Here is a 27,458-nt window from a genome sequence, read left to right as displayed (position 1 = left end):
GCAAGATTCTCCAGTCTCTTCAGCAGCAACTTCGAGATGTTTTTCCTTCGAGAGAGACTGTTCCACGTCGCCGTAAGAAGGATGACAATCTTCCTGTGAAGAGGTCGAGGCGTTCTCCCTCTCCCTCTCCTCGCTCGTCTCTCTCTCCGTTTGAGTCTCCCTCTAGAGTTCGTTCTGCTCCCCCCAGCAACTTTCTAGAGGAGGCGAGAAATTCGTTTCTCGCTCTCGTGAAAGCGGTTGTTTCCGCTGCTACGAAACTTGTGGATAAGAAGCGAGTTTCTTTAGATGCCGAGCGCGCTTCTGTGAAAGTCAAACGCGCTTTAGTGGACGCCGAACGTGACTCGGTGCAAGTTTCGCGAGCGCCAGTGGACGCTCAGCGAGTTTTAGTGGACGCTCGGCGCGCACCAGTGGACGCCTCGGCACGCATCAGTGGACGCTCGGCGCGCACCAGTGGGACGCTCAGCGCGCACAAGTGGACGCCAGGTGTACACCTGCGGCGTTTGAGCGCGCTTCTGTCGGCGCCAGTAGATTGGCTTCGGACGCCAAACGCGCGCCTACGGACGTCAGTTTTCCACTTCCGCAAGCACAAGCGGAGGCGGGAACTCTTCCTGTTCGCCGTTCTTTCTCTTTTGAGAAAGCTCGGGACTCTTCTTTACTTCCTCCGACTTCTCCAGTGTCTGAAGAGGAAGTTAGTGACGCTTTCGTCGAAGTGGACGAAGAACAGCAGTTGGCTCCAGTTTCGACGGACTACAAGATTTTGACTCGTTTACTTCAGTCAGTCTTTGCAGACACTTTCCAACCTGAAGCTCCACGTACTCCTCCCTCTCAGTTTTCGTCTTCCAAAGCTGCTAAGATCTCGGGCTTTGTGAGAATGAAGAAGTCGCTTTCTACGAAGCAAGCTTTTTAGAAAGGTCCATGATTGGATGGAAAAGAGGGAAAGCTTCAGGCAAGACTTCTTTCGCTTTACCACCTTCAAGACTTGGTGGCAAAGCTGGTATGTGGTATGAGACGGGAGAAAACGTCGGAGTTAAGCTTCCAGCCTCAGCTCAAGGAGACTTTGGTAGCATTGTAGACGCCACCAGAAGATCTTTTTTGTCTTCCTCGAAGGTCTCGTGGACACATAGCGAGTTAGACTTTCACCTTAAAGGCCTCTTCAGGACACTAGAGGTCTTTAATTTTCTTGACTGGTGCCTGGGAGTATTGGATGCCAGGTTCCAGGAGTTCTGATTCCATCAGTCTGGGGGAGCTGTCAGTGTATTGTCTTGCATGGACAAGGCCGTCAGGGATGGTTCTGAGGAATTGGCTGCTCATTTCAGCACGGGATTGCTTAAGAAAAGAGCACTTTTTTTGCAATTTTACTGCAAAGTCGGTCTCACCAGCGCAAAAAGCGGATCTTCTTTTCGCTCCTTTCTCAGAACATCTCTTCCCCCAGTCTATGGTAAAGGACATAGCTGCCAGTCTCCAGGAGAAAGCAACTCAAGACCTTCTGGCACAGTCTTCTAGGAAGCCTACTACTTCTTCGTCTTCTGGGTCCTCTGCTTTGAAGAAGTCGAAGCCCTTTCGATCCGCTTCTTCCTCGAAGCCAGCCCCTCGAGGAAGAGGCTCTTTCAGAGGCAAGACTCCCGCTCCTTCCAAGAGCAAGAAGTGAGAGGGAAGTCCTTCAGACACCGGTAGGAGCCAGGCTTCTACATTTCGCGAAAGCTTGGGAAGAGAGAGGTGCCGACGCTTGGTCTCTGGACATCGTCAAGAAGGGGTACAGAATTCCTTTCTGATGTCTCCGTCGTATCAGGGAGAAAAGCAGAAAGTGCTTCACGATCTACTAGATCAAATGATCGAGAAGCAGGCAGTGGAACAGGTCTTCGACCGGAGTTCTCCGGGGTTTTACAACCGTCTGTTCCTAGTGCCGAAGCAGTCAGGGGGGTGGCGCCCCGTTCTGGATGTCAGCAGTCTAAATCGCTTCGTTACCAAGCAGAAGTTCAAGATGGAGACACCTCAATCCGTGCTTGCAGCTTTAAGACCGGGGGATTGGATGGTCTCGTTAGACCTTCAGGACGCATACTTTCACGTCCCCATCCATCCCCGATCAAGGAAATACCTGCGGTTTGTCCTGAAAGGGAAGATTTTCCAATTCAGGGCACTCTGCTTCGGTCTCAGCACGGCGCCGATGGTGTTCACCGTTCTTATGAAGAACGTTGCGAGGTGGCTCCATCTTGCGGAAATAAGGATCTCTCTCTACCTAGACGACTGGCTTATTCGAGCCTCATCGCAAGACAGTGTCTGAAGGACCTTCACACGACTCTGTCGTTAGCGAAGTCCCTGGGACTTCTGGTGAATCTCGAGAAGTCGCATCTGACTCCTTCTCAATCCTTAGTCTATCTGGGGATTCAGATGGACTCAGTGGCTTTTCGGGCCCTCCCAGGGCTTTTCCGTCCCAGGGGCGACAACTTCAATGCCTGGACAAAGTGTCGGCCTTTCTAGGGAAGGAAACATGCTCGGTGAGGGAATGGATGAGTCTGCTGGGGACCATTTCCTCACTGGAGAAGTTTGTTTCTCTGGGAAGGTTGCACCTCCGACCACTTCAGTTCTTCCTCTCAAGCAATTGGTCACGCAAACAGGATCTAGAAGAGGTCTTGTTTTTGACGGAAGAAGTGAAAAAGCACCTCAAATGGTGGTTGGATCCAAAGAAGCTTGCGGAAGGACTTTCGCTCAAGCTTCGGAACCCCGACCTAGTGTTGTTCTCCGACGCGTCCTCCACGGGTTGGGGAGCAACACTGGGAGGGAGAGAAGTGTCAGGCACCTGGAGAGGGGAACAGGTGTCCTGGCACATCAATCTAAAAGAACTCTCAGCGGTTTACCTTGCTCTAAGGTCTTCGAGGAGGAAGTCTCCAGCAAAGTGGTTCAGATAAACTCGGACAACACCACAGCCTTGGCATACCTCAGGAAACAGGGGGGGAACTCACTCTCATTCTCTGTTCGTCATCGCGAGGAATATCCTGATTTGGGCGAAGTCGCAAAACGTCACGATTCTGACAAGGTTTGTGTCAGGCGTGGAAAACGTGCGAGCGGACCTTCTCAGTCGGCAAGGACAGCTTCTGCTGACGGAATGGACCCTTCATCAGGAAGTATGCCAGGCGCTATGGAAGCTGTGGGGACGTCCTCATGTGGACGTTTTCGCAACTTCCCGAACGAAGAGACTTCCGCTGTATTGCTCCCCAGTTCTGGACCCGGGAGCAGTGGCAGTAGACGCCCTACTGTGGAATTGGTCGGGACTAGACATTTACGCTTTTCCCCCATTCAAAATCCTCGGGGAAGTAATGAAGTTCGCTGCATCAGAAGGAGCGAGAATGACCCTCATCGCCCCCTTCTGGCCAGCGGCCGAATGGTTCACGGAGGTGATGTCCTTCCTAGTAGACTTTCCGAGGACTCTGCCCCTAAGGAAAGATCTACTCAGACAGCCCCACTTCGAGAGGTACCACAAAAACCTCCCCGCTCTGAGTCTGACTGCGTTCAGACTATCAAGAAGTTGGCCAGAGCGAGGGTTTTTCAAGACCTGTGGCAACGGCGATTGCCACCACAAGGAGGCCCTCCTCAATCGCAGTTTACCAATCAAAGTGGGCTGTCTTTAGAAGTTGGTGCAGAAGGAAGGGCATTTCCTCCACCTCAACCTCTGTGAGCCAGATAGCAGATTTCCTTCTTCACCTTAGGAAAGAAGCGAAACTAGCCGTTCCCACGATTAAAGGCTACAGAAGCGTGCTTTCTGTGGTCTTCAGACATAGAGGACTCGACTTAGCGAATAATAGAGACATTCATGATCTCATTAGATCATTTGAGACTGTGAAAGTTCTCCAACCTAAAGTACCATCGTGGAACTTAGACGTGGTACTGAAGTTTCTCATGTCGAGTCAATTTGAACCGCTCCATTTAGCCTCGCTTAGGAATCTTACTAAGAAGACCATTTTCCTAACCGCTCTGGCGACGGCGAAGAGGGTTAGCGAAATTCAAGTCATAAGCAAGCATATTGGGTTCAAGGATCATAGTGCAGTTTGTTCCTTAAGTCCTACGTTCTTAGCAAAGAACGAGAACCCTTCCAACCCTTGGCCGAGGACGTTCGAGATCAAGGGGTTGTCGGAGCTAGTGGGACCTGAAGCTGAGAGAGTCCTGTGTCCTGTCAGGGCTCTCAAGTTTTATTTGCAGAGAACCAGAGCATGCAGAGGTTCTTCTGAGAACTTGTGGTGCTCTGTGAAAAAACCAGATCTTCCGATGTCGAAGAATGCACTGGCGTTCTTCTTAAGAAGTACGGTTAAGGAAAGGCCCATGAAAAGTGTAGTGAAAGTGACATGGAGCTTCTGAAAGTGAAAGCCCACGAGTTGAGGGCTATTGCTACTTCGGTGGCTTTTCACAAAAATATGGCAATCAAAGATATTTTGGGCGCCACTTATTGGCGAAGCAATTCGGTGTTCGCTTCACACTACCTGCGGGAGGTGAAAGCAACATACGAAAATTGTTACTCGCTCGGACCATACGTCGCTGCAGACACTGTTTTGGGGGCAGGAAGTAGCGCTCATCCTATCCTTTAATGGTTTAGGGGAGTTTTTAACTTGGGTTATGGTTGTTGGGGTTGACCGCCTGCGGCGGATCTCCCTTCCATTAGCTTAGTCTATGTGGGATACTTTTGGTAGGCTACGCCAGGTGGTTTGGTTTTTACTTCGTTGCCCTCATTTGTATGGTCAATGGTCTAGTCACGTCGTGGTCTCGCCCCTGTTGACAGATCATCTGGAGTGCACCAGCTATATAGGTCTCTACCTCGCTGGCAACTCTAGTAGCACAAGCAGACTTACGCGGCAGTAACCACGAAGTCAGCTATGCTAACAGGTAAGGAATCAAGATATCAATTATCTGCATATATATGTTTCCTAAAATCTTCTATTCTGTCTACTCCCACCACCAAAGGTGGGATTCAGCTATATATATATCTGACAGGTAAGTTTCATGAACAAAATGATATTGTAATGATACAATTAAGTTTGTTCATACTTACCTGGCAGATATATAATCAAGCTACCCACCCACCTCCCCTCAGGAGACAGTGGAAATAAAATTATGAATAGAAATGGGAATGATTCCTGATACCCGCCTCCCAGCGGCGGGAATGGGTACTAACCACCTGACTCCCACTGCGTGTGTCGTAAGTGTTTAAATTTCTGTCGGATTCGGAAAAATACAGCTATATATATATCTGCCAGGTAAGTATGAACAAACTTAATTGTATCATTACAATATCATATTAGCAAGGTAGAAGTAGACAATCCTGTTGTAGCATTAGATCCTACTCCAGTTTCAGCTCCTGCGCCCTGCATCGAACCTAAAGATACGACTTCGGAAGTGGCAACCATGAGAGCCACGATCCTTAGCATGGAGAAGAAGATTCGTTCGTTGCAAGGTAAGAGTAATAGTGAAGGTGAATTGTGCAGTGACCCCAGTGCAGTGGAGGGTGCGTCTGATCGGCTCCTTAATGCTTCCAGGCCTAGACCTCTTCCAGACTCCCAGTCCCAGTGGAGGAGGAAAGTCAACAGCCGCAGGAAGGTTAGGGAGAACTCCCACCGATCAGGCGTCCCCTCGGTAGATCCTGATGTTCGTACCCAGGCTGCCCTTGTTCGCGCTAAGAAGGAGGTATTGCGCCAATGCTTCTCTTCTTCTTCCTCACCATCGCCTAGAAGAGGATGGAGCGCCTCGGATTCATCGCGACCGCTGAAGAGAGCCTGGAAGGCTCCTTGCGCCTTTCCTTCCAGCCCGGAATGTTTTCCAGAAGAGCCGGAAGTGGATATCAAGAAACCCAGGAGGGAGCAGGAGTTCTCGCCTCAGAGTAGGCTTCGATCCTCTTCCCTTGTGGAGGATTTTGCAAGATCTCCAGCTCGGATTCTTGCGGGGCTGCAAGCTCAGATTTCGGCGCTGGCGGGCTCCTTGGCTGGAGGTACGCATCGTAAGAAGGATGTCTCTCTCTCCCCGTCAAGAAGTCTAGGATACCTTCGCCTGCGTTACCTTCTCAGTCGGAGGCGGCTCTCTCTCCTGTAACAGCGGATGGAAGGAGGCGCTCTTCCCTCGGCAGACGCTTGTCGTCTTCCAGGCGACAATCGCCCAAGAAGCTTTCTCCTGGCGACTTCATTTCTCCAGTAGAAAGGGATCTAGCGCCTAGTAGGCGCTCGTCTAAAGATAAGCGTACAGCTTCGTCTTCTCGCTCCTTTCCGAAGATCCTTCAATCTCCCGATAAGAGAGCCTCCTCTTTCATGGATTCTTCAAGAGACAGGATCTCTCCTTATGTTAGGCGCCTAGAGCCTGGTAGGAGCTACTCCCCAAGTAGCCGCTCTCCCGCTTCCAAGCGCGGTGCGGAAGATAGGCGCTTTTCTCCTGATAGGCGCGGTTCTCCTATTAGCCGCTCTGTTCAGGACAGGCGTAAAGAGCCTGAAAGATATGTCTCGGCTGAGAGACTACCTTTTGCAGAGACCCACGCGTCTCGATCTAAGTTTGTGGAGCATGGTAGACGCCGGTCTCTGAGTAGGCGATCTTCTCCAGGGATTCGCTCTCCTGTAAGTAGGCGCCAAGAGCCTAGTAGGCGTTCTCCTCATTGTAGGCGCAGTTCGCCAGGCAGCCACTCTCCTTTGGACAGGCGCATGGATTCTGTTAGGCGCCTTGAGCATAGTAGGCTCTCCTCTCCTAGCAGGCGCTCCCCTTTGGACTCCCGGGAATCTAGGAGTAGACTTCAGGATCAAAGAGGACACACTCATCAGAGTAGGAAGGACGCATTTGAGAGGAGCTCTCCCGAAGCTTTGGCTTCCCCTGATAGGCACCAGAAGGCTGCCAGACACTCCCTAGATAGACACACTTCTTTAGAGAAGTCCAACTGCTCTCGTAAAGAAGCCGAGGGTTCTTCGGTGGATGAAGTGGAACCTTCAGAAGAGGATTTAGTTAAGGATTCTTCGGTATCGTCCTATAAGATCCTTACAGACCTCCTTCTTCAAGAGTTTGGAGACTCCCTTACTCCCGTCGCTCCTCCGTCTCCTCTCTCGTTATTCTCGACTTCTAAGAAGACGAACGTTTCCTCTTGTGTGAGGATGAAGCCAACCATCTCAATGAAGAAGGCTTTGAGAGGTTTTGGTGATTGGCTGCTTTCTAAGGAGGAGAAAGGGAAGACTGTGTTTCTTTCCCACCTTCCAAGCTTACGGGCAGACTAGGCTTTTGGTATGAGTCTGGAGAACCCCTAGGCCTGGGTCTACCGTCATCTGCAGACGCGGACTTCTCTTCACTGGTGGATGCCGCTCGACGCTCGTCTCTCTTGTCTGCTATGAACGAGCTCGACCACCTGTTGAAGGGAATGTTCAGAGTCTTGGAAGTCTTCAACTTCCTTGACTGGTCTTTGGGGGTCTTGGCTAAAAAGACTCAAAACCCGGATTCCATTTCGCCCGAGGATCTCAACGTTTCTGACTGCATAGATAAGGCAGTTAGAGATGGATCGAGCGAAGTAGCCTCCCTGTTTGGAGAAGGGGTTCTTAAGAAGAGATCAGTCTTCTGCTCTTTTCTTACAAAGTCCGTCTCGCATGCTCAAAGAGCCTCGCTTCTATATTCGCAGCTCTCGCCTCTTCTCTTCCCGAAGAAGATAATCCAGGACATCTCAGGATCTATCTCTGCGAAGGCGACTCAAGACATGCTCGCTCAGTCGGCACGGAAACCTAGGACCTCCGTCCAGACGAAGACTAAGAAGGAGACTCCAGCTAGACAGGAGCCCTTTCGAGGGGCCCTCCTTCTAGAGCCTCTACCTCTAGAGGTAAATAGACCCTTCAAGAGAGGTAGATCCTTCTCACGCTCTTCCAGAGCTAAGAAGTAGGGAAGTAGTCCTCCAGACATCAGTAGGTGCCAGACTTCTAAGATTCTCAGAAGCCTGGGCAAAGAGAGGAGCGGACAACTGGTCCCTCTCGATTATCCGGAAAGGATACCTGATTCCCTTTACGGAAAGACCACCTTTGACGACGACTCCGAGGGAGTTGGTGGCCAGGTACAGGGATCCCATCATGAGCCTCGCTCTAACACAGGCAGTGGAACAAATTTTAGAGAAAGAGGCTATAGAGCTAGTGAGTGACCCATGCTCAGCGGGCTTTTACAACCGCCTATTTCTAGTTCCAAAAGCCTCAGGAGGATGGAGACCGGTTCTGGATGTAAGCGCCCTGAATTTCTTTGTAGAAAAGAGGAAGTTCGCCATGGAGACGACATCCTCAGTGTTGGCGGCTCTTCGTCAGGGGATTGGATGGTGTCCCTAGATCTTCAGGACGCTTACTTCCATGTGCCTATCCATCCTTCTTCAAGGAAATACCTCAGGTTCATGATGGGAGGAAGGATATTCCAGTTCAGGGCCTTGTGTTTCGGCCTTTCAACAGCCCCTCAGGTCTTCACAGGACTAATGAAAAATGTAGCAAGATGGCTACATTTGGAGGGAGTCAGGGTGTCCCTTTACTTGGACGACTGGCTAATCAGAGCCAAGTCACAGAAAAGATGTTTGGAGGACCTACAAAAGACCCTTTTCATGGCGAGTTCTCTGGGACTTTTGGTGAACTTTCAAAAGTCTCAGTTGATCCCCAGTCAAGATCGTATCTATCTGGGGATTCGGATGGTTTCTCTGGATTTTCGGGCTTTTCCGTCTCCAGAAAGGATAGCCCGAGGGTCAGAGAAAGTCAAAGCCTTCCTAGAGAAAGACGTATGCACAGCGAGGGAGTGGATGAGTTTGTTGGGGACACACTCCTCGTTGGAGCAATTCCTTTCTCTAGGAAGGTTGCACCTCAGACCTCTCCAGTTCTTTCTACATCGAAACTGGAGGTGTCGTTCGCAAAACCTAGAGTTCTCCTTCGAGATTTCAAGAGAAATCAAGAAGGACCTCTCTTGGTGGGCGAACCCTCTCAGGTTTGCAGAAGAGATGTCCCTTCACATTCCGAACCCCAACCAAGTGTTGTATTCCGACGCGTCGAAACAGGTTGGGAGCAACGCTCGGCTCAAGAGAAGTGTCAGGCACCTGGAAGAAAGAACAGGTGACCTGGCACATCAACAAGAAAGAGCTGATGGCTGTTTGGCTAGCTTTGAAAGCATTCGAGCCCTACGTCCTAGCTTCGGCAGTACAGATCAACTCGGACAACACCACAGCCCTGGCATACATCAGGAAGCAAGGGGGGACTCACTCCTTCTCCCTGTACGAGACAGCAAAAGAACTTCTGCTGTGGGCAGAGGAAAGGAAGATTTGTCTCCTTACCTGTTCGTACAGGGAGAAAAGAACGTCGGAGCAGACCTCCTAAGCAGGAAAGATCAAGTCCTTCCTGCAGAGTGGACTCTTCACGAGGATGTTTGCCAGGACCTGTGGAATCTTTGGGGCAGGCCTCATATAGACCTCTTCGCCACAGCCAAGAATGCGAGGATAGCCAACTACTGCTCTCCGATATCGGACCCGAGGGCAGTGTCGATAGATGCTTTTCTCCTAGATTGGAAGGGCCTAGACATGTATGCTTTTCCTCCCTTCAAGATACTGGGAGAAACTCTCAAGAAATTTGCAGAATCGGAGGCAGCAAGGATGACGCTGGTAGCCCCGTTCTGGCCCGCACAAGTATGGTTCACAGAGGTACTGGAATGGTTAGTAGATTTTCCGAGAACATTACCACAGAGGATCGATCTGCTCAGACAACCCCACTTCGACAGGTATCACAAAACCTACCCCGCTCTAGATCTGACTGGCTTCAGACTGTCAAAAGTTTGGTCAGAACGAGAGGGTTTTCTGCAAGAGTTGCAACGGCTATCGCAGCAGCAAGAAGGCCTTCTACCCTTAGAGTCTACCAATCGAAGTGGGACGTCTTTCAACGGTGGTGTAGGAACCATCACTTTTCCTCTTCCAGTACCTCTGTAACCCAAATAGCAGACTTCTTACTTTTCCTTAGGGAGAAAAGTGGACTGGCGGTATCAACCATTAAAGGTTATCGTAGCATGCTGTCTGCAGTGTTTAGGCACAGAAACTTAAACATTTCAGAAGACAAGGACCTTCATGATCTAATAAGATCTTTTGAAACATCCAAAAAGGTTCGCCAGAGATTCCGAGTTGGAATCTGGATGTAGTGCTACGTTTCCTGAGGTCCCCTAAGTTCGAACCGCCTCAGTCTGCCTCTTTTAGAGACCTCACGAGGAAGACTTTTTCTCATGGCATTGGCTTCCGCAAAGAGGATTAGTGAACTCCATGCAATAGAAGGAAATGTAGGATTCAGAGGAGATGCAGCTATCTGTGCATTCCTACCTTCGTTCTTAGCTAAGAACGAGAACCCCTCAAATCCTTGGCCTAGGAGTTTTGAAGTCCAAGGTTTGTCTGCCTTAGTAGGCGAGGAAGCAGAGAGGTCACTTTGCCCAGTACGAAGTTTAAAGTTTTATCTGCAGAGAAAGAAAAACCTTAAGGGCAATGATGTCAACCTTTGGTGCTCTGTAAGAGATCCAAGGAGGACTCTTTCGAAGAATGCGCTTTCTTTCTTTATCAGAAGCCTGGTGAAAGAAGCACATGCGATATGTGATGAAAGTCAATTCAAACTTATAAAGGTCAAAGCTCATGAGGTAAGAGCTATTGCCACGTCATTAACTTTCAACAAAAACATATCCCTGAGTAATATTATGAAGGCAACATTCTGGCGTTGCAACTCAGTCTTCGCAAACAACTATCTGAGAGACGTCAAAATTATGTATGAAAAGTGCTTCGCGTTAGGCCGTACGTATCGGCGGATTCGGTGCTGGGGCAGGGACTGAGACATATCCTTTGTAGTATATATTTTCCCCCTTGTTTAGGTTGTAAGTTTTTGGTTGTTTGAAAGAGCATGCGGGTAGGCATGTCTTTCATGTCGTATGTCTAACAATGATTAGATTGGTTAGGTGATCGGTTTATGTTTGAGCTCCTTGCAATGATAGTGGTTAGGTTCTGTCATATAAGTGGGCGAATCCCCTTTGACAAGATCCTGCTCGGATTCTATCAAGTAAGCGGATACCAAATCCCTTTGATAGACCCAAAGAGTCTGTCAGCTGTAGGTCACGCCCTCGCTGAAGCTCTTCAGGCAACGCAGACTCATAGGCAGTAACTACGAAGTCTTCTGCCTAAACAGGTAAGAACCAAGGTTGTATTTTACATCCTACAACAAGTGTTGTTTTCCCATTTTTCCATATTTATATTGCTGTCTCTTTCCCTCCACCAAGGGTGTCAATCAGCTAAGTATATATCTGACAGGAAAGTTCATGTACAAAAATGTTATTGTTAGTATACAATAAGGTTTTGTACATACTTACCTAGCAGATATATACGATTGATGGCCCGCCCAGCCTCCCCTCAGGAGACAGGTGGAAGAGAAAAATTCTGGCTGGAAAGGGAGATTGGTTCTTACAGCCGCCACCCAGCGGCGGGTAAGGTAGATCACCTGACCTATCTGTCGCGTGTGCCGCAAGTTTTGAATTCTGTCGTGACGTCAGAGACGTAAAGCTAAGTATATATCTGCCAGGTAAGTATGTACAAAACCTTATTGTATACTAACAATAACATTTTACTTTAAAAAATGTCATTTTAGTTATGTCGTGAAAAATTTAAAGTTTAGTTCTTAGATAATTGCTTGGAGAGTGAATACAAATATACAATCTTTTTTCAGGTAATGATAGTTTTCAAGTATATAGAAGATAAGGACGTCTTTCAAAAATTCTACAGTAAAATGTTGGCCAAGAGATTGGTACAGCACATGTCTGCAAGCGATGATGCCGAGGCTTCAATGATTTCCAAGTTGAAACAAGCTTGTGGTTTTGAATATACCTCAAAATTGCAGCGTATGTTCCAGGTGAGATACATTCTTTGTGCACTGATGGGTGAGGGATTTAAGTTCTAATGCATGTTCAATAAATACTGACACTGAGATATGTGATTGGTTTTTGCAACTGTAGCTCAGAAGGGATTTGAGCACGAGAAATATTTTTCTTTTCAAGTGCAGAGGTCAGTAGTAGAGGCAGTCTGATGCCCTTTTCTAGTCGTGCTTAAGTGAAGAAAGGATGCTTGAGTTAAAGAAGTAAAGAATAGAAAAGACCTACTCAGCTTGATGATAGAAGGAAAAAAACTATTGAACTGTATAAATCTAAGGATATCCAATTTCACTTAGTAATTGTGGGAAGAGGTGGAGTGATTATTGTGATAAGGTTGCCTGAGGAGGAGGAATTTTTCCATTGATCTTGCAGAACAGTGACCAAAATAGAACAGTACGTATAGAAAAAAGAGATAGCCACTTTATGTTAGAGCAGAAATTGGTTCAGAGGTAACTTGAGAGTGGGGTCAGTAAATGAACGAATTCCCTTGAATTCAGTTCTGTAGCTAATAAAGGAGACAAAAATGCACTCCATTCATAACAGGTAAGTAACACATTTTACACTTTTAATAATTTGACCTAAGAGAAGCATTTATGGTCCAAACAATACACCTAGTACTTCCTGCCTTATACAGGCAGCCCCCTGGTTACTGACAGGGTTTCCATTCTTGGGGGCTTGACGGTATGCAACTGAAAATTGTTGCTAACGGAAATTTAAAAGTCTATGGGTGCCACAATCCATATTACAGTGCCCTAGACTAAGTAAATGATGCCTTAGACTAGGGGTCGGCAAACTTTTCAGTGCAAGGGCCACATTAAAAAATTCAAATTTTATAGGGTCACATAGTATATTAACCCTCTTACACTGATTGGACGTATTAAACGTCGAGATAAATTGTCTCCCGGGTGCTGATTGGACATATTAAACGTCGACATAAAAAAGTTTTTTTAAAAATTCGCAGAAAAATACTTATAGGCTTATCAGCCGAAAACTTTTGAATCACACGCCTTGGGGGATGCTGGGAGCTCACGGATCAAGGGGTTGTTTTGTTTACAATCATTATGCAGGCGCACAAGCACGAATTTCTTTCTTATTGCACTGAAAAGTATCAGTGACACATCTCAGAAATTATTTTGTCACTTTGACATAATTTTTGCACCATTTTAAATTAGCCGTTACATGGAGTATTATATATGAAAATGTGTGCAATTTCATGTAGAATACAACAAAAAAATACTCATGATTGTAGCTTTTATCAGTTTTGAAACATTTTCATATAAATAACGATAAGTGTCAAAATTTCAACTTTCGTTCAACTTTGACTCTACCGAAATGGTCGAAAATTGCAATTGTAAGCTAAAACTCTTATATTCTAGTAATATTCAATCATTTATCTTCATTTTGCAACAAATTGGACGTCTCTAGCACAATATTTTTGATTTATGGTGAATTTATGAAAATACTTTTTCCTTACGTCCGCGCAGTAACTCTTCCGATAAATTTTTTCGTGTGATTGTCGTAATGTTTGCACCATTTTAAATTTGCCATTACATAAAGTTTTATATATGGAAATGTGCGCAATTTCATGCACAATACAACTAAAAACAACCCATGGTTGTAGCTTTTATCAGTTTTGAAGTATTTTCATAAAATAACGATAAGTGCCAAAATTTCAACCTTCGGTCAATTTTGACTCTACTGAAATGGTCAAAAAACACAATTGTAAGCTAAAACTCTTATATTCTAGTAATATTCAATCATTTACCTTCATTTTGCAACAAATTGGAAGTCTCTAGCACAATATTTCGATTTATGGTGTATTTATAAAAAAAAAAAAAAAAAAAAAAAAAAAAAAAAAAAAAAAAAACAAAAAAAAAAAAAAAAACAACACACATTTTCCTTACGTCCACAGGGTAACTCTTCCGAAAAAAAAATCAGAAATTTTTTCGCGTGATTGTCGTAATGTTTACACCATTTTAAATTAGCCGTTACATAAAGTTTTATATATGAAAATGTGTGCAATTTCATGTAGAATACAACAATAAAATAATTGAAGGTTGTAGCTTTTCTCATTTTCGAAATATTTGCATATAAATCACGATGAATAAGAAAAAACCATGTTTGGTCAACTTTGACTCTATCGAAATAGTCGAAAAACGCAATTGTAAGCTAAAACTCTTACAGTCTAGTAATATTCAGTCATTTATCTTCATTTTGAAACAAATTTGAAGTCTCTAGCACAATATTTAGATTTATGGTGAATTTAAAAAAAAAAAACTTTCCTTCCCTCCGCGCGCGGATTCTCCGCCGCAAATCTCGGAAATGCGTACGTCACATTATCTTTATATTTGCTCCGTTTCATATTGGGCGTTTCATTAAGTTTTATATATGAAAATGTGCGCAATTTCATGTAGAATACAACAAAAAATAATTGAAGGTTGTAGCTTTTCTCATTTTTAAAATATTTGCATGTAAAAAAAAAAATAAAAAAATTCGACATTCGGTCAACTTTAACTCGTCCGAAATGGTCGAAAACTGTAATTGTAAGCTAAAACTCTTAAAGTATAGTAATATTCAATCATTTATCTTCATTTTGAAACAAATTGGAAGTCTAGAACAATACAGTGGTCCCCCCGTATTCACGGGGGATGCGTACTAGACCCCCCGCGAATAGTTAGAATCCGCAAATGTTTGGAACCCCCCTCTAAAAGTGCTCATAAACTCCTATCCTGAACATGCAAACACCAAAGTATCCCTAAAAAGACCATCCGTCATCAAATATACATAGAATATCCTATTATGGTTCATATTAATCTTTGAAATATTATTAATACTGTTTTAAAGTAAATCTTACATTTTATGGTTATACATAAATACATACTATGTATGTACTGCATGACTTAGTTACGTATGTGAAAATAATTCAGTCCCCCCATAAGTATTCAGTCATGCACGTTTTCTTTCATACTGTTACTAGTTGAGACATCCATTTTCTTTTTACAAAGGAAGCAATTGTATGTGAAATCACAAATACCAAATGTCTACTTAAAGTATTATCCTACATCAAATATACCATTGAATTGGTATTATTAATATAACTTTAAAGTCATCTTAAACATTTTACCATTAGAAATATATAAACGGCCAATAGCAGAGAGAGAGAGAGAGAGAGAGAGAGAGAGAGAGAGAGAGAGAGAGAGAGAGAGAGAGAGAGAGAGAATAACTCCTTACGGTTTCAATAGATTGAAATGAACGTCTGTAGGCAACTTTTTTCCCTTCCCATAAATACATATATTTCTCCAGAGAAGAGAGAAGGAGAGGACTGTGCAATTATGTTTGTCTGTCTATCAATTCTTTTGCTGAGAGCTAGAGAGATAAAAGGAAGAAATAGAAACACCAAATGTATGACAAGTATCTTGGTGGAGAGAGAGAGAGAGAGAGAGGGAGGGAGAGAGAGAGACGAGAGAGAAGAGAGAGAGGAGAGGAGAGAGAGAAGATAGAGAGTTGTCCTTACAGTATTTAAAAGAGAGAAATGGAGTGATTATTGTATTTAAAATACTCAGATATGAATTTGGTACTTACAGTTAATAGTATTATTATTGGAAAATATTAATGATAAACTTATTACATACATGTCCGTGAAAATGATCTCATCTCAGTAAGAGAGAGAGAGAGAGAGAGAGAGAGAGGGATTACATAAAACCATTAAATTCATTGACCATTGTATGGCATTGTTACTTCCCAGCTCCGAGCGTCACTGGAGTTATGAGATAGGGAAATTGATACAGAAAAAGACGAAGGGAAGAATTTTCATTTGAAATTAGTTATCGCATTATTACTACTTCTATTATTATTATTATTATTTGAAAATAAAATAAACACGTGCATTTACCATAAAAATTCTCTCATCTCAGTAAGAAAGAGGAGTTATTCTTTCAAGTGAAATGGAAAGGTAATTTTCATCTTTTTAAAATACTACCATTATGAATTTTGTAATTACAGTTTTATTAATTTAATTATTATTATTATTATTTTTAAATAACTGAAATTATCAATAAACATTTTACATACTAGTACCATAAAAATTCTTTCATCTCGGTAAAAGAGAGAGAGAGAGAGAGAGAGAGAGAGAGAGAGAGAGAGAGTTTATCTCTCTGTTCTCTCAAAAAATACTTATAACACTTCCAGCGAAAGAGAGGGAGGGAGTTACCACTATGACACATTATTATTTTGTGTGGCAAAAGAGAGAGAGAGTTAGCCTTAATTAAAAGTGACATGGATAGATTAGTATTTATTTCTTTAAAATACTATCACATAATATGAATTTTGTAATTACAGTTTTATTTTTAATTTCAATTTAATTTTTTATTATTAATTAATTTTTAAATTAACTGAAAATTATCTAATAAACATTTTTACATAACTAGTACCAATAAAATTCTTTCATCTCGGTAACAGAGAGAGAGAGAGAGAGAGAATTATTATTTTTATTATGTGACATCATTTAAACTTATTAAACTTACTAATACAGTATTAATCAAAATTAATATTTGAAAATTAGTAAATCATTTTTGTATCATAAAAATGTATTTAGTCATGAAAATAAACATCAAAATACACTAATTAGTGATTATTTTTGTCGGAAAATTCCGCGAATGGGCGAGTCCTTCCGCGAATAATTTCTAGATAGGTTCCAAAGAAAAATCCGCGAATGTGTAAGTCCGCGAATCTGGAGAACGCGAATACGGGGGTCCACTGTATTTAGATTTATGGTGAATTTTTGAAAAAAACATTTTTTTATGTCTTCAAGTTACGAATTCATGCATCATTTTGTGATAATATTTTCTCTGTGTTGCTTTGATTGCTTAACAATGTGTTATATACCAAAATGATCACAATTTAGTGTACAATACAACGAAAAAAAATTAACTCTTTAGCTTTAACCGTTTTGCTCAGCGCGATTTGAATACAATTATATATGAAGTTTTGTTTTCGCGCTATCATATATCGCATTATTTATATATGATAATGATATTTTTTTCATTTCTGATGGTTGCATACTAAACTTCAGGCAATGACAAAAAAAGGAGCCAAAAATAAAACCTTAATCTTGAAGACTAAGCGCGCTGTGATTTTTTGAAAAAAATAATTTTTCCACTTCGGCGCTCACTCCGAGACTGACTGCATACGGGAGACGATTTTTATTATACCCCTTCAGCGTAAGAGGGTTAAGCAAACTAATTAATATTTGAAATAGACAAAATAAAAGGCTTAAAAAAATGCAGTTTATTATTATTAATTAATATTTTAAAGTACTGTAGGAGATCCACATGAAATGAATTTATTTGAAATACAAAGTAACTCAGTTGGAAAACAATTGTTATTAATTAGTATTTTAAAGTAGGAAATTCAAATGAAACACACTTGAAAGATGAAATAACATTTCTATTTCAAAAATACTAACTTTTGGCGGGCCACATGAATTTCTTGTGACTGCTGCAGGCCGTAGTTTGCCCACACCTGTCTTAGATAGTCACAACCAGATATTTTGCCGTAATATGTAATAATATTTTAGCGAAAATGTGGAATTTCATTTGCCTAATCATTTACTATGGTCTGCATGGTAGGTCTACAAATTTTTAATGTCAAATTTGATGAACTTACAGGGAAATCTTGGCCTAGAATGAGAAAGAGAAAAAAAAATGTCACCCTTTGTATAATACTGACGTTTCCTCCATCTATTTATCATATCTTCTAGTTAAATAAATTAAAAAAGCAAAAGAGAGTGATAAAAGTATGGTAAGTAGCATTATAGTCATGGCTTGAATGCCACAGCCATAAACACTGAATTCGATAACAATGTTTTGCTTGCATTTCAGCCGTGGTATGATAGTAAATAATTACTGTAGCTTTGTTACAAATGACAATAAGTAGAATAAGACTGATATATTTTCGTTATACATTTACTGCTATGGAGAAAATACCCACACAGGAATATAGTACAAGCAGTCCCCGGTTATCAGCGGTCTTGGTTAATGGCAATCTGGTTTTATGGGGCTTGTCTAGTGCCATTAAGCTCCATAAAATCGACGATTTATGGCGTCTTAATGGGCCAAATTCCGGTTACCGGCACCATAAGGGTTCTTATGGCATCGATAACTGGTTTTCGCTTATCAGCACACCCCCGGGATTGGAACCCCCGCCAATAACCAGGGGCTGCCTGTGCTGTTAAATTTCAGCTGCATTTGTAGCTGAAACTGAGAAAACAATGTTCATACTGCTAAGGACTATAAATTGTTATGCATTAGTAACATGAATGAAACTCACCTACAAATGATAATGAAAAAAAAAGTATTTTAATATAAAATGCTGTTCATGAAAGAATAGATTTTACTGTTATTTTCACACCAATAAAAGATAAATATGTAAAGCTCGTATTATGATGAAATAGAGTAAAAATAGCAAAAGGAATTGCTAATTTGTTCCTACACGATATACAAACAATTGGTCCTTTACATAAGGAATTACGTACTTTGTGTAGTTGGAATTACGGCCGTTAAATTCTTGAATAAGGTGGTTAGGCAGTAACTATCCGTCTTTTAGGTGGGTAGGCCCACCTGCCCGGCTGTAAACACCCCACTTTTCTTTCGGCTGTCTTCCGATGAAGATGTATTTTTCTAAGCTCTTGATGACTAGCCGTTAATCTACTTCCCAGTGGGATCTTTAATTTTTTAATTTTTTGAATATGTATATACTGTGTTTTATATTAATATTCAATTGAATTTAATAATTAATATGCAAACCTACTTTTTGTTATAGCCGCCTTTCTACTTTGTGTTAAGGGTCAGCAGCAAAGGTATGCCAATATCTTTATTAGTACATATTTTCACCCTTTAACGTTAGGACGAGACATGTATTTATCAGAAATTCACGCTTATGCTTTGGAATTACCGAGGGGAACTTTGGAAGTTTGTCTTTTGTTTCTTCTGGTAATTCCTCTTCTCCTTTGTCCTTTTGCTAGCTATCAGATGAAGGTAGAAGAGGGGGCGTGTGGTGTTGGAATTTGGGGGGTCTCCTCACATTTCGGAGGGTGGTGCCCTTGGATGTGAGAGGAGTATCCTTATTACTTTAAATCATATTTTCTTTCTTTTACAGGCTAACAGTGGTGATAGTGATTACAGCAGCAGATGGTTGGATATCTCTTCGTGTTGGTTATCCTAACCTTGGAATTTGTACCTGTGACTTGTAGCATGCTCTGATATTGGTCCTCGAGTGTGTGAGCTGATCCCCTACTGGAAATCACATTCATTAACCACTGCTATCCTGGAGTTACGTTGCTGGAGACAAAGCCTGCACTGCTGCCCTGTGATTATTAACTATTCCTGCTGGTAAATATACTTTATCCTGTAGAAGTCTTGCAGAATTTGGAGAAGTCGAAGAGGAAGAGAGCTCATCAAGTGTTGTCATCTTCCTCTTCTTCGTAATCATCATATTTTCATGTCTCCACACCTTCAACTTCTAAGGCTCCCTGCTGAAGAAGGAGAAGGTAGTCTCCCCCCCCCAAAGAAGTCTCGTCACGGGACTTCTAAGGGTCTGCCTCCTCAAAATGAAGAGGCAGTTGAGTCTTCCGCTGGCTCTCCCGTTCCTTTGGGAATGGGAACCATCACGATGTCCCCAGGGCCTAGCGTGCCAGGAGCTGTAGAAGCGCAAACTTTGGTTTGCACTTCTGCTGCTAGTCCTAGAGGTTCTGCCCCTGAGACTAGTTCTGTGTCAGGTGCTCGTTCGTGAGTCCCCGAGTGCATGTAAATCTTCGAGGGAGATGGTTCGCTCTTTGTGTTGAGTTGGGCATTCGTGTCTAACTTCGACAAGTCCAATCTGATCCCTTGCCAGATCATAACTTATCTGGGGATTGTTTTGAATTCCCAGATTTTAAGGGCTTCTCCCTCTCAGAAACGGATAGATAAGCTTCTAAGTCTGGCCAAAGAATTTCTGTCCTCCATAATGCAGCCAGTCTCTCTTTGGAGGTCACTCCTGGGCCATTTGTCATCCCTTATCCAACTGGTTCCCTGAGGTCATCTCGGAATGAGGTCCCTTCAGTTGACCCTTCACCAGTCATAGGATTTCGAGTCCGAGGACATGATAGTTGCTTCCTCTCCACAATGTCAGAAGGATCTCCATTGGTGGATGCAAGTTCACTGCCTCGAATCAGGGACTTCTCTTTCAGTTCTGCCAGACCTAATGTTTTGGTCAAACGCCTCAGATCAAGGTTTGGTCGTGCATCTGGGCTCCGAAGCGGCTTCAGGCCTTTGGTCAGAGGAAGAGAGGATCATGTCTATAAATTGGAGGGAAATAAGGGCAGTGTACCTAGGCCTTCTTTCATTTCAGGATCAGCTGTCTGAGTTGGTCGTAGCATTCTTCATCGACAACACCACAGAAGTCTCGTACAAGAAACCAAGGAGGTAAACAGTCGGACCCTCTCACTCAAGAAGCCTGATCAATCCCATGTTGGGCAGAAGACAGGAGGATTATGTTGGTCCCTCTGTTTATCCTGGGCCATCACAACATCTTAGCAGACGCCTTGTCAAGACCGAACGAAGTTCAAGGGTCATAATGGATACTTTGCCAGGAAGTCTTCAACAGCCTCAGAAAGAAGTGGCCTGTCACCATCAATCTGTTTACCACCCCACTGAATTTTCGGTGCTAGAACATCTTTGCCCCTTACCAGACTCCTCAGAGTGCCAGGACTGATGCTCTATTGCAGGACTGGGAGGGCCTTCAAGCATTTGCTTTTCCTCAGTTTACTCTGGTGAGGGCAGTCCTCAACAAAGTCAGGGTGACCAAGCAAGCATCTGGATCTCGCCCTGATCACCCTCTTCTGGCCACAGAAGGTCAAACAACCTCATTTTCATCGGTTCCATCAGAGGCTCCACATGCTTCATCTCCATGCCTGGAGACTGTCAGGAGATTCTCCAAACAGGAAGGGTTCTCCTCCAGAGTGGCTCGACAGTTGGCTCTTGCCAGACAGCAATCAGCTGGAGTAATTTATCAAGCTAAATTGTCGGTTTTCAGACATTGGTGTAGGTCTTAAGGTTATTCAATTTCTAGACCTTCCTTACTGAAAATAGCAGAGTTTTTAGTTCATTTACATCATGACAGAGGCTGGTCATCTTCGTGCATTAGGATTACCGGTCTATGCTTTCATATGTTTTTAAGGCGAGGCTCCATGAAATCTCTTCTTCTTATGTCATTAGAGATTTAATTTGATCTTTTTCCCTATCTCGACGCAGTCCGTGGTTGTCTCCTCCAACATGGGCCGTTAACCCTTTAATGCCGATTGGACGTATTAAACGTCGACATAAATTGTCTGTCGGGTGCCGATTGGACGTATTAAACGTCGACATAAAAAAGTTTTTTTAAAAATTCGTGGAAAAATACTTAAAGGCCTACCAGGCAAAAGCTTTTGAATCATGCGCCTTGGGGGATGCTGGGAGCTCACGGATCAAGGGGTTGTTTTGTTTACAATCGTTACGCAGGCGCGCAAGCGCGAATTTCTTTCTTATCGCACTAAAAAGTATCAGCGACACATCTCAAAAATTATTTCGTCGCTGACAATTTTTGCACCATTTTAAATTAGCCGTTACATAGAGTATTATATATGAAAATGTGCGCAATTTCATGTAGAATACAACAAAAAATACTCATGATTGTAGCTTTTATCAGTTTTGAAATATTTTCATATTTTCATATAAATAACGATAAGTGCCAAAATTGTTTGGTTGTATCTCTGAATGTTCATAACTTGAATGTTCATAAGTAGTGTGGTGGCTGTTTATAAAAATTTTTATTATATAGTTAATCATTTGAATACTCACCTACTGTTAAGGTGGAAACATTCCCACGTCTTAGTAGGTGGTCATGAAAACCTGATAAAAACATAAACATTTTAATGCCCACTGCATGGGAAACCGTTGCTTGCAGAGTTCATCGGGGTCAGCCAAGCATTGTTCTGTTGTTTATTTTCAATGCTGATCACTCTTATGGTGCAAAGGTAAAAGCTAACTTTAACGCAAGGTGATTATCCAAACAATTTTATAACCATTTTTATTTTTTTTCTACAAAAATCTCACTGACTTTCCCACTCAAAAAGAGAGTTCTGGAAGGAATTGATCTTAGAAGCACACATTTTATGCTGGCAGTAAGTGACATCAATTAACAACCAATTAGAATCAACTATTATATTTGCAAGGGTAGTTTTGTGTCAGGCATAAGATATGCCGAACGTATTATCAATCATGCAATAGTAAACTGAGATACATGATACTCATAATTAGGTTCATAATTTTCGTAAGACTGCACCAGTTTTGTTTTATAGTAAAATAAGGAAAATTAAGTGATTAAAGATCATCATATACCCTTAAGTAAGCAGGAAGTCCTGAGGTATAATGTCTTGATCCACACCTATATGTTGTAAATATAATCAACATCATAAAGTTTTGGATAAAAAGAAATTCTGTCAGACAGTCTTATAATTTTTATATTCAAGAAGCTATAGTGTAATTAGTTAAATATAAACCCAAGATTAACCCTTTGTGCTAGTTTGAATAAACTAGTTCATTGGTCTGGATAAAGTAAATAATAGCAATTATTAATTACTATAATGATGAAAACCTGTGTCATGTTTTTAATGTTAATCATATTTTCCAGGATATTGGTGTTTCTAAAGATCTTAATGATCAGTTTAGAAAACATTTAGCAAGTAGTAATGAGCCATTAGACTTGGACTTCTCGATACAAGTACTTTCATCGGGTTCCTGGCCTTTCCAACAATCTCAAACTTTCACTCTTCCTCATGAGGTAATGAAATATTGTATGCAATGCTAAGTATATAAACATTTCTGGAATTCATTTGATAAATTTTTTTGAAAATTTCAGGCTTTGGTGTGTGCTGAATATTTCCACTAACTATAACCGGTAGTAATCTTATCTTTGTGTCTTGTCTATACAGTTATATTTTGAGCTACTTTTTGTTTATTTTAGCCACTTGTTTTCCCAACAGCTGGAACGAAGTGTGTCGAGGTTCACAACCTTTTACTCCAGCCAACACAGTGGTCGTAAGCTCAACTGGTTATTCCATTTGTCAAAGGGAGAAATCGTCACTAATTGCTTTAAAAATAGGTTAGTGTAACCTTTTGTCATGTCTACTCTGTGTATGGTATATTCTTGATGTGTACCCTTTTTTCACAAATGTTGTCTGCAAGTTGTATTGATTGCTCATAACCTTGCCATTGAGAAATTAAGCAATTGTCGTGTTTGGCTCTGTGAAAAACAGGCTATCACAGGGCGTGAAAGTTGGAAGGGATGAGCTGTACAGTGCCTTAGTGGAATGTATCTGGTATCTTTTGGCCTTGAAGTCCATCTGGATTAGTCAACATTTAGACTTCAGAAGTGTGCCCAGATTAAACAATATATTCTTGAATTTCTAGGAAGTTGCTTGTGAACTAAAAAGAAGTTGGATATTATTTTACAGTAGTTTGATTTTTTTACCTACATGTTCTCTAGTTTGTTGACATCTACTACAGGAGTACAGTAGTACCTCAGACTTCAAACTTAATCCGTTCCAGAAGGCTGTTCGAAGTACGATATGTTTGAAATGTGAAACAAATATCCCCATAAGAAATAAAGGGAATCAGGATAATTTGTTCTAGCCCATACAAAAAGTCCCCCTTTTCACATTTTTCTACTATTGATGTGTTCAAAAGTTAAATTAAGAGTGTAAAGTAATGAAACAGTACATTATAAGAAGAAAAATTGTCAAAATTTTAGTTTTTCTGTGTATGATTTACGAACTGTTTGGTGAAAATGGCGTCCAGCAGGCTGGGGGATGGCGGGAGGAGAGATGGAAACCCTTTGAGGAAACTTAATTGATTGGAGTATACAAAGGTTGATAAAATCAATTTTATTCACATTGGTTACAAGGATAATCTAAGGAATCGGTTGGAGAGAGAGAGAGAGAGAGAGAGAGAGAGAGAGAGAGAGAGAGAGAGAGAGAGAGAGAGAGAGAGAGAGAGAGAGAGAGAGACCTTACCTTACAGACCTTACATCTTGTTCGGGTTGCCCCAGGTTCCTCAGTGTGAGGCACCTGTAATGTCTACCAGAGAGAGAGAGCCGAGTTAGTTTAACAGTAGTGAAAAATTGTAAAAACAATTTTCACTAGATAGGTATTTTAGCTTAACAAAAATAAAAGTGTTTTCTGCAGATCAAGTGTAAGTTAAAGAAATGGGAGAATAATCATTCCAGCCCAGCTGATAAGTCAGTGGGAAGCAGAGCCCTTCTTCCCTCTCCCCTCCTCTCTCTCTCTTTATTGTCTCACTCGGCGCACCACACAGAACACTGACTCAGTTTTTTCATATATATACTGTACTGCATTTGATTGTTCAAGTGTTTTATCATTGTTAAATTGATTGTGAAATAACTTTATTTTTGATGTGAATTAGTACTGCTTTTACACATTTTATAGTAAAGATTTTACTCTCTTCTCTCCTCAACAATACCACGACGCACAATAACTTACAATCGTTCATTCATTTTCCTCAAAAATATAAACGCCCGCTCCCTCTACCGTAAGTTAGCTGTGTATCACTGCGATGACAAATGATTTTGTTGATCGTTTATGCTAAATTTTATTGTGAAAAGCTTTTGTTCTTTCATTTACTGTTTTGTTAATATTGTTCAACTATATCACCTCAGTGGCTCAATGAATTTTTTTTCTGTATTGCATTTAATTGTTTTCACATTTTATTATGACATTAAATTTATTGGGAAATTCCCTTTTTTATGTGAATTGTTATTGCTTTTACATGCAGTAATATTTTAACTCTCTCTTCTCCTCCTCTCCTCAACATATCAACGCTCCCTCGTTCAGTCTCAAGTCAGCTGGGCATGACGTCACTGCGCTTACGTACGATTTTATACATCTTTTATGCTAAATTTTATATTAAAAGCTAAACTTTGTATTAAATGCTTTATACTTTTATTTATTTTGTCGAATATGGTTATATATTGTAAATGAAAAAATTTTTAATACAGTTTAACTTGTAAGACCCACTAGGCTGTCGAATACAAGTATAAACAATATAATCAGTCAGTTCAAAGTACGAGTGTTTGTTCGACAAACGATACAAAATTTTCTCGAAAATTTTGCTCGAAAAACGGGAAGTTCGACATAAGAAACGTTCGACAAATGAGGTACCATTGTATATAGCATTTTTTAATGCCCGTTTTATTTATTTTTTTTTTTTTTTACGTTGCTTCAGATATTTCAGGGAGTTGGAAGTTTTGTTTTACATAAATGACTTACCAAGTAATTACATAGCTATAAGCTTCCTACCACGGCAGCCTAAAAATTCCAAATTCACGGTAGTGCTTTTATTGTTTTGTTTAGGTGACATACTGCACCCACTTTCAGGGACCGGAAGGAACAACTTATCAGAGAGCTTCAATTCATTTTCTGCGTGCTCCCAACTAACATCGGTGGTTTCTGCAGTCTTGTATCATAGTTTTTAGATGTTGACCATTTTTGGTGAAGTATTCAATTTTTACTGTAGCTGTCAAGCTTTAGTTTTATTGTTAACTTTGGTTAACTGTATTCTTCAAGCATTCGATTTTGCATCGAAGGGTGTAAGACTAGATTGCCCAAGTCTTCTTATGACTCTCACGCTAAGTGTCTTTTGAGTGTAGGGACAGGGTTGCAATAAGGATAACACTTGCATAGGTCAGGATTGGGTTGACAAAAAGTGAAGTTATTGAAATCCCATTTAGGCAGGTTTGACAGTGATAGAAAGAGGAAGGCAGCCATTAGAGCTGATAATAGAACTAACTTAGTGTCTTATCCTTTGCCTCGCTACGATTCCTATCCTTAGCCCTCCTACTTCTTTACCGCCAGGTTCCTATGCTTCCAATCTCTATGCCATTGCCAGCCTCAAATCAAGATTTGACCAGAAGTTTGGTTTTTGGCAAATAGAGTGATGGAATTGGGGTCTTCCCTGATGACCTTATTGGAGAAAATGTCAACTAATGTGCAAAGTGCTATTGTTGTGCATGTTACAGAGGTGGCTGTCCATCCCAACAGTTCTCCTAGACAAAGGTCCCTGTCCTGCTCCCCTACACTAGGGTGAAGACATACCATAGGCCCAAGGGAGGCCATTGGTGTTCACCCACTGGTAGTCAACCTCTCTGTGAGCGTGTTGCCCATTCCCAGGTTGCGACAAAGAGCTGTTGGAAAGTCGTCTCTTTGAGTGCACATCGACTTTCCTTGGAATCAGAAGGTTCCAGTCGTGACAAGAAGAACCAGTGGTGCTATCCAGCCTTGTCGTGTCCACTCGAGGCACACTGCTGATGCAAACTGCTCCCCTCCTCCTATGAAGGGTTACAAAGAGGCCGGTCGTAGCCCTCAGCCCTTCGGCAGCTTTGCTGATCCACCTGCTGCCTCCTCTCCAGCTTGGTAAAATCCGGAGTTATTCTCGTATCTTGAGTGGCCCAATTTGGCACTCACCGCTGTCTTCGAAGTGCCCACTTGCACCCGTCTCTACTCAGGTGCTTGGTGCATGCCTCCTTGTGCCAAGCTACTGCTCCTGAGCATTTGGCACCAGTTCCCAAGTTCCCTGTGCCAACTCTCGTGTGCTCAGCACCATCCTCCTTCACAACCACATTTACTGTGGCTCCGATTAAGCGACAGTTAGAGCTTATTGGTTCTTTGAAAAAACCTGTAGCCAAGAGGAAAGATATGTCTTTGTCACCTGTTTTGTCAGGAGAGGACATTGAACAAGATTCTTTGAAGTTTTTCCTCACCAATTTACCTATTTTTTTTGTTTCTGTTACTCTGGGTTCACCGGCTTCAACCTTTCTCATGTGAGAACAACCTCCTAATAGCATTAATCTCCCAAAGTTGGTGCTTTCCTCTTCCGTGATAAAAGTTCTTTGAGAGGCATGCCTTGAAGAGGGAGCATGGTAAAGCCACTTTTGGTTTTCTTCCTTGTAAGCTTGTTTGGAGGAGTACCACTATTACTCTATTGGAGAAGCTTCCTCTCTGGGAGTCTGCCTCTCCCCAATGGGGACTTTTCTGGGTTGGTTGATGCCTCTTGTCAAGCTGCATTTCCTTCAGCTAAAGTCATGTTCTTTGACCAAAGTAGACTACCTCATCAGGAACATTTTCAAGGTTTGGAAGTATTTTGCATCCTTAATTGGATTGTTTGGGCATTAGCGAGGAAGATCGAGGATTGACTTGTACTTTTGGAGGACTTTGCCTCAGACTGGATGGGAGTGTTATCATGTGCTGATAAGGCAGTAAGGGAGGATTCTTTAGAGCTCACCTCCCCTTTTCTTTTGGGATTTTAAAGAAAAGGGGGTTAATGGTGCTTCTTTGGTACAGAAGGAGTCACCACCTTTGCTACAGAAGGAATCGCCACAATAGAGAATTCAGCTATCATATTGTCACCACTGGACAAATTGCATCTCTTTCCCCAAGCCACGGTCAAGGAGGTATTATCGGACTTGCAGAAAAA

General features: G+C 42.2%; 1 protein-coding gene across 5 annotated transcripts in view; it reads left to right on the top strand.

Moving 5' to 3' along the window:
* The window catches only part of LOC135201650 (cullin-1-like), a 238,130-nt gene that overhangs the window by 154,691 nt on the left and 55,981 nt on the right, over positions 1-27,458 (top strand). For 3 of the 5 annotated variants that reach the window (XM_064230750.1, XM_064230748.1, XM_064230746.1), the window contains 4 exons: positions 11,697-11,879; positions 22,603-22,752; positions 22,955-23,073; positions 24,821-24,856. In XM_064230750.1, the coding sequence (XP_064086820.1) occupies positions 11,697-11,879; positions 22,603-22,752; positions 22,955-23,073; positions 24,821-24,856 (488 nt within the window). The remainder of the gene's footprint in view (positions 1-11,696; positions 11,880-22,602; positions 22,753-22,954; positions 23,074-24,820; positions 24,857-27,458) is intronic. The other 2 variants (XM_064230751.1, XM_064230747.1) reach the window with 1 other exon arrangement.

This window comes from Macrobrachium nipponense, chromosome 28 (assembly GCF_015104395.2).
Source record: "Macrobrachium nipponense isolate FS-2020 chromosome 28, ASM1510439v2, whole genome shotgun sequence".
Taxonomy (NCBI): domain Eukaryota; kingdom Metazoa; phylum Arthropoda; class Malacostraca; order Decapoda; family Palaemonidae; genus Macrobrachium; species Macrobrachium nipponense.
This window is presented reverse-complemented; position numbering and strand designations above follow the sequence as displayed.